Here is a 7,837-nt window from a genome sequence, read left to right as displayed (position 1 = left end):
ACGTGAAAAATGCATTCTTACATGGTGAACTCGAAGAAGAAGTGTACATGAAACCTCCCCCAGGGTTCTCAGAAGCATACAACCTAAAAGAAGGGTGTAGACTAGAAAGGGCTCTATATGGTCTCAAACAATCTCCTCATGCATGGGTTGGGAGGTTTACATCTGCTATGAAGAAGTTCGGGTACAAACAAAGTAATTTAGATCACACACTTTTCCTCAAGAAAAGAAAAGGTCAGGAAGTACATGCTTAATCATCTATGTGGATGATATGGTGATCACAGGTAATGATGCAAATGAGATACGAGAATTAAAGGGAAAACTATCAGGTGAATTTGATATGAAAGACTTGGGAAGCCTAAAATACTTTCTTAGCATTGAGGTTCTACGATTAAAGAAGGGAATTTTCATTAGCAAACGTAAGTACATCCTAGATCTCTTGGCAGAGACTGGCATGCTTGACTGCAAGCCTGCAGACACACCCATTGCAGCAAACCATAGGTTACAGATAGTTGAAGGAGAGAAACCGACAAATCATCAACGTTATAGGAGATTGGTAGGGAAACTCATTTATCTTTCTCATACTAGTCCTGATATTGGATATGCAGTAGGTGTAGTCAGCAGATTCATGCACAAACCACAAGTCCAACACATGACTGCCGTAATGCGAATATTAAGGTATCTAAAGGGTACAAGCAGCAGAGGACTCCTGTTTGGTAAAAATGATAATTTGGATCTCCTAGCCTATATGCAGATGCAGATTGGGCTGGTGATAGAGATGACAGAAAATCAACATCAGGGTATTTCACCCTTGTCGGGGGAAATTTGGTCACTTGGAAAAGCAAGAAATAAAAGGTAGTAGCACTGTCTAGTGCAGAAGTAGAGTTTCGGGGAATTGCGAAGGGCATCACTGAAGTACTATCGATCAGGAAGCTTCTAGGAGAATTAACCTTTCCACAGAAAGGGCCGTGTAATCTTTTTTGTGATAATAAAGCAGCCATCAGCATCTCTGGTAATCCAGTACAACATGATCGCACAAAACATGTGGAAATTGATCCACATTTCATCAAAGAGAAACTCGAGAAAGGGATTATCAATCTCCCGTTTGTTCATTCAAAAGAACAACTTGCAGATATTCTCACCAAAGCAGTCTCTGCGAAATCATTTGACAGTGCTATATGTAAGTTAGGTCTCGCTGAACCGTACGACCTAACTTGAGGGGGAGTGTAGGAAATCAGAAAATATTATAGGAAATCAGAATATTTTTTAGTAAAAACAAAATATTTTGTATTTTAGGAATTATATTATTTAGTTTTTATTTTCCTACCTAAATTAGAAGGGTGATTAGTGTATATAAACCATGCTTGTAATTCTTCAGAAATGAATAAAAAAAGAGTATTTCAGCCATAATAAAACCCTAAACGTTTCTTTTCCGTTCTACCAGGTATAATTGCCTACAATATTCATATAAGTTTAAGATTTATTCATAAAATTCCAAGGGCAAAATCAACCACATATGGTTCCCTAGGGGCAGGGTAATATTGTTCTAGGGGATACATAGAAAAGTTGAAGATTTATGACCGCTAATGATGAACTCCTAATGTGGAGTCACTTGATATTTTGGTCTATTGTAATCCAATTCATCCAATTATCCAAAGGTCCTACACTCGGGGCTCCTAGATTCTCTTCACCCATATTAGTCTTAGAGTGGAAACTAAAGGAACATTTTGAGATATGCCAAGTCTTATGAGTAGATGAATATTGTTGTCATAACGTCTCTCTCAAAGAAATTTTCTGTTACTAGATCAGTTGTTGAAAGATTTAGAACAATTTATGGTTAGGAATATTTATAGGAAAAATAAATGCACTATGATTACACTATCACTATTCATGTCAAAAAAATTAATGTTCCCTCAAGGATAAAACGCATTGGTAAATTTAGAGGAGGGATACCTTTGGAGAACGAATATACCTATGCTAAATTGCACTCACAATTAATTTTCCTTTATTTACCTCCTTGATTTATTAATCCATTTTGGTTTGTGTGATATCTCTCTTTGAGATTAAGAACTCTTAGACTGAATTGAGTTTGAGAGAGCATTTTCGAAAGATCTCCCTCAAATTAGTCTTTCCTTATAGTTGCAAGTTACTAATCTCAACTAAAGAGGAAATTATTATACTTTTTTCAAATCATCAATTAGCAAGTATTTTATTTAGTCAATCTCAAGTTAATTTAGTTTCTTATAGAAATAAATTATATATGTTCTAATTTACTCCTTCATTCCAAAATACTTTTACTTCTTGACTTTTCATATAGTCCAATGTACTAATTCAATCCTTAATATTTTTAATTATGTATAATCAAAAATTATAAAAATTTAATATTTAATAATCTTTACATTAAGATGAATCAAATAAGGTCTAACGTCACTATGTTTTAATTTATAAATTAAAAACTAACCACAAATTCAAAATGATAAATAAATAGTGTATAATCTTATAATGTAACAGAACGAAAAAAGTATAAGTTTATTAAATCAATTATTAAGGTCTAAAGTGTTCAATTTTGGTTTGTTGTTTGTTTGATGTTTATAAATCATGGTCAACTTCTTCTTCGTGACCATTTTGTTCCATATTTTTTGTACAGTTAATTTAATAAAATAGGTTATGTGAACAAATAAGTTAATTCCAAGTTGAAGACTATATATTTCTTAAATCTCTTTAATTTTCCTACATTATGAAAATTCAAATAAAAGCTTGTTCAATATAGTGCATCAAAATCATGAAAGAAACGAGAGTATAAATTTTACGTCCTAAAAAACAAAATTATAAAGCATATTAATTGTTTGTTACCATTTGATTTGCACGTTGTGTCTTATTCATATGGTAAATCACGTTCACCACTTGAACTCAATTGGGTGTCTTTTATCATTTCATCGATCTCAAAAACCAAAACAACCAAAATAAAAAGAGAGTGGCTACCAAAATTTCTACCCTTAACCCTATTATATTACTAATTTATGTACTATTACTATATGCTTTGACGATGGAATCGAAAAAGACAGATACAAAATGGGGACAATCTTATTTTTACTATTATTAGGCACCTCCTTCAAGGCCAAAGAAGAGAGATATCATAATAAACAAACATCAAATTAAAACCTTGGTTTTTTTTTTTTTTAGTTTAAAAAAAAATAAAAAATCCAGCCCAGCTTATTATAAAATAAGTCATTAACCAGTCACTTATATGTTTTAAGGGCTCTTAAATTTGTTTTCTCATCCCATAAAAATTGTCAACAAGTGTTATTATGTTTGCCGTTAATTCATGTATGATATCCATATGAATTGCGGAAATTTTCATATAATTTGAGTTTCCATTCATAAAGTTGTGAGACACGACCCCCTAACTCAAAAAAACTTTAAAGGTTAATATTTTAGTCTCTAAACTCACACAATTACATAAGATATAATTATCGTGAATAATACAAATTTTTACTGATTTTCCTACATTAATATTAATTTTTAATTAACTATAAATAATAACAATTGTATTTATTTATAATAATACCAACTTTTGTTTTATTACAAAAAAATATAGGTAAATTGTTGGTTTAATAAAAGTTAATATTATTATAAAAAAAAACGCTCTTTGAAGCTAGCACTTATTGACAATCAATCAAAATTGATATTATTATAGAAAAATTAGTGTAAATTTATATTATTCATTGTATAAAATGTAAAATTATTTATCATAATATAAGTTTACCGCTCATAAAAATATTGGATTCCGTGTGAAATTAAAAAGAAATTAATAAAAAGAAAATTTATAGAGCTTAAAAAAGAGCTCATTTGCCAAGGTGATGAGTTTGCAAAAAATAGGGGCTTAATAATAAAGCAAGAGTAAGTGAATGGGAGACACGGAAACAGCGCCCACGTTCTTCTCATATCTTACTCCTTTCACTCTTCTTATTGACAATATGTTGTCTCACTCCCCAATGAATTACTACTATTTTAATACCCCCATTTCCCCTCTTGTGATCTTCCATAAATACTCTCTTTTCTTCTTGCCCTAAACCCCCCCTCTCTTGCTCTTCCCTTTTAATTTGCATTCTCACACCCTCTTCTAATACTCTCACTATTCTTAGCTCATTCTTAGTGATCATTGCATATTAATATTATCCTTAATTATACCAAAATAATATTACCTTACTCTTTCTTAGGACAATTTCCAAAATTGTGTTCATTTGATACTATCAAACATGGTAAGTTTATGTTCTATCCTTTATCTCTTCATCTTTACTTTGCGAATTTCAAATAGTTTTCGATTATTTTTTGGAATTTTAAATCATATGTTTGTCAAGGATTCAACTCAATCAAAAGTTTAAGTTGATGGTTGAGGGTTGAGGCCCCAGTCTCTCTTTTATGGTTTATGTTATATACCCTCTCACATGCTCTTTTCTTATCTGGCCTCTTCAAAAGCTTAAGCCAATGGTTGAAACTACATGATATGTTATATACTCTAACAATGATTTATATTCCTAACTTTTTTAATTTGAGAATTCATCATTGTTTGAACTTGTTAGAATTTTGATTAGTTAGCTCAAAATTCAAAAGTGGTAACCCTATATAATCATGTAGTTCAAGTTTTTCATGATTGAGAATAATTTCCATATTTAATAAATTTAATTATGGGAAGATTATCAAAATTAATATGATGTGTACAAACTAGAACTATAATTCATCCTTTATTAATAATAATTAAAAATAATAGTAAATGTGTAACTAACTAATCAATTAATGTTGGGTTAATAAAAAAAATGTTTAGGGTTATGGAAAGCCAGCATGGTTGGATGCACTTTACAGCCAAAAATTCTTTGTGAATTGCTCAGTTCATGAGACAGCAAAGAAGAATGAGAAGAACGTACTTTGCTTAGATTGTTGCATAAGTCTTTGTCCTCATTGCTTGTCCATGCACCGATTTCATCGCCTTATTCAAATTCGTCGATATGTCTACCATGATGTTATTAGGTTGGAAGATCTTGAGAAGGTTATAGATTGTTCTAATGTTCAGGTTAATTACCATCACTAGCTATATATTCTCTTAATTAGCTTCTTTATTTTTCTTTTAAAATTCATAATTCACTAATTAAAGTTTCACCACTAAATTTTCTTGATTTTGCTATATTGGATCAATTAGGCTTATACTATTAATAGCGCCAAGGTGATTTTTATCAAGAAACGACCTCAAAACAGGCAGTTTAAAGGAGCCGGAAATTATTGCACTTCATGCGATAGAAGTCTCCAAGAACCATACATTCATTGCTCTTTAGGGTGCAAGGTAAATAATACTCTAAAATTCTTTAACTTACTTTGCTCTTACATGAGAATTTCATCATGTTATATTTGAATTCTATAATCTAGCTCTATCTTTTCTTCTTATTTGTGTATAATGATACATATATGTAATTTGTAGTAAAACAATACAAAGATGGCAAAGACTTTGAACATTTTAAATTTCTTGATTGAATTACTAGGCTCATTGAAACTTTCAACTAAGGTGTTTAATAACTATATAATTGGCACTATAACCTAATAGATATTGTTAATATAATTGAAAAAAAATTACCTAATATATACTAGTAAATAAATTATTTTACAATACTATCTATTTTATCAGCTAATTCTACATATAATTCTATTCTGAATTAAGTGTAGTAAAAAATGAACTGACAAAGTTGAAGTATATTGTATATATGTTTAATATATAATACATAAATTGAATTCACTCCGATTTTTCATTTTATTGTTATCATCTTAATTGTTCCAGTCACACAAATAATACAAATTTAATTTAAATACACGAATATGTACTTTTAAAATATGAACGTCGCTTGTTAATACACCTAATACTAGATAATAAAAGGGTTATTTGTGATGTTAGAATGGTTGCGTAGAGCCACAATTGAATTGTTACAATTGTTGTGTAGCTTAATTACGCATGCATGATAACAAGATTAATTAGATTGTTGCAACAATTGACTTAAATACGGCTCTTTTGATAGTCGGTATTAAACAGTGAAAATGGTAATAAAAAGTTAGTACAATATTAATACTACTAAAATTTCTTGAAAAGTTCAATAATCATGTTTGTTTTCCTTATCATTCTAATTCATTACCATTTTAAGAAGTTGATATCAAGTGGTAATGAAAAATTATGGATAAAAATATTATTTTATGATCAAATTATAATAACCATAAAAATTACATGATAATATTTCATGAAAATTCACACAACAAATCATCCTTATTACCACAGTTTAGTACCATTAACTAAACGAACGGGTAACTATATAATTTTGCAACAAAAATATTTGATCATACGTGAAATTTATGATAAATTGATGGGGTTTAAGTTGATGAGAGATTGAATTTAAGCTCTTTGCATGCTTAAATGATTTTGAAAAGTAATGAAATAAGAAAATGGGTTTTTAACAAGTATAAATCATACAAAATTTTAAAATAATACAAAAACTAGTCCAATTACATGGGAGAGTTTTCAAGGAATACAAATGTACAAATATACTTAAATAGGTATATATATATATAAATTATTTATGATGAATAATGTTTGAATTATTATTGTTGTTAGGTGGACTTTGTGTTAACTCACAATAGAGACCTTACACCCTATCTAAGGATATGCAAAGTGTTACAATTGAGTCCGGATTTCTTATACCCTCAAGATATGGGAGATGATGACATGACCAATGAAACTCCTAACTCCACCATCGTGGATTGTGACGAGCCGATGAGTTCGTACTCCGCCTCATCGGATTCCGATAACATGAGCGTGGCTCGCACAGCACCGGCGGAGATCGTGTGCAAGAAGAGAAACGGATTGTACGTGTGTGGAAGATCAATCAATAAGGTTTCCGATGAAGACATGGCTACTAGCATGAGTAGAAGAAAAGGCATTCCCCATAGGTCTCCATTATGTTAAATACTAATTTTTTTTAGAAAAAAAAAAACCTTTTTAGAAATTCCCCAAATAATCCCTTCAACTTAATATTTATAAGTTATTTATTTCCAATCCTTTTTAGATTTAATATTGAAAATTAATTAGATATTGGACTAACTAGTTTAAATTTGTTTAGTTAGTCACAAAGCTAAAAATAAACCCTCCCCAGCCTCTTTTCTTGGTAGTCTTGGTAATAATTTTATTCTTATTATTTTTACTATTATTTTAAAGTTCTACCTCGTTTTAAGTTAACTAATCACTTGGTCGGGTGTTTTGTCTTAATGGCATCACATGGTTCCCAATTCCAAGTAAATGGCTTTGTACAATTTTCAATGGCCCAACCCGGGCCCAAGTCATGGCCCTCTTTTTATCCATATATATATAAATATACCAAATTATATATTGTTATTTATTGATAATAATTAATTTAGTTTATGCAATGGAAGGTCTTTTCATGCTGTTCATAATTCTATCTCTATTGAAGACAGCGACATTTTATTATGATGTTAGAGCATTCAATAAATTCACATACAAATATATGTGAATAAGTACATTTATTGGTACTACTTTCTACTGGTAATTCATGCGATTCACATGCTTTATATTTATGTGCATGCTTAATTGCATATTGACATTCTATATTCAATTATTTTTTTCTAATTATTTGTGTACAAGTCTTATATTTGAACTAATTAAGTGAAACAAATAACTTTTATCGTATAGAAAGATCATATATTCTCTACAATAATGCAAGTGAATTTTAATATTATAATAAAACGTATAAATATGAGTTTGTTTCATACGTTTTGTGGTAAATAAAAA

The 7,837-nt window shown here is 30.0% G+C and overlaps 1 protein-coding gene across 1 annotated transcript; it reads left to right on the top strand.

Moving 5' to 3' along the window:
* The first annotated feature begins 4,085 nt into the window (after window positions 1-4,085).
* LOC130816035 (protein RGF1 INDUCIBLE TRANSCRIPTION FACTOR 1) lies at window positions 4,086-7,468 on the top strand. The gene is made up of 4 exons (XM_057682606.1): window positions 4,086-4,259; window positions 4,823-5,068; window positions 5,195-5,335; window positions 6,647-7,468. Exons 1-4 carry the CDS (start codon window positions 4,257-4,259, stop codon window positions 6,995-6,997), a joined length of 741 nt encoding a protein of 246 aa, XP_057538589.1. The 5' UTR covers window positions 4,086-4,256; the 3' UTR covers window positions 6,998-7,468.
* The last annotated feature ends 369 nt before the right edge of the window (window positions 7,469-7,837 follow it).

The sequence above is a fragment of the Amaranthus tricolor genome, chromosome 6, assembly GCF_026212465.1.
Source record: "Amaranthus tricolor cultivar Red isolate AtriRed21 chromosome 6, ASM2621246v1, whole genome shotgun sequence".
In the NCBI taxonomy this organism is placed as follows: domain Eukaryota; kingdom Viridiplantae; phylum Streptophyta; class Magnoliopsida; order Caryophyllales; family Amaranthaceae; genus Amaranthus; species Amaranthus tricolor.
The sequence above is the reverse complement of the archived record's forward strand: the minus strand, read 5'-3'. Positions and strand labels throughout refer to the sequence as shown.

What these genes read in the sequence shown, in the direction of transcription:
- LOC130816035 (XM_057682606.1), top strand. An exon ending in TAGATTGTTCTAATGTTCAG is followed by an intron (nt 5,069 to 5,194) that starts GTTAATTACCAT and finishes TGGATCAATTAG; the next exon opens with GCTTATACTATTAATAGCGC. An exon ending in ATTGCTCTTTAGGGTGCAAG is followed by an intron (nt 5,336 to 6,646) that starts GTAAATAATACT and finishes TATTGTTGTTAG; the next exon opens with GTGGACTTTGTGTTAACTCA.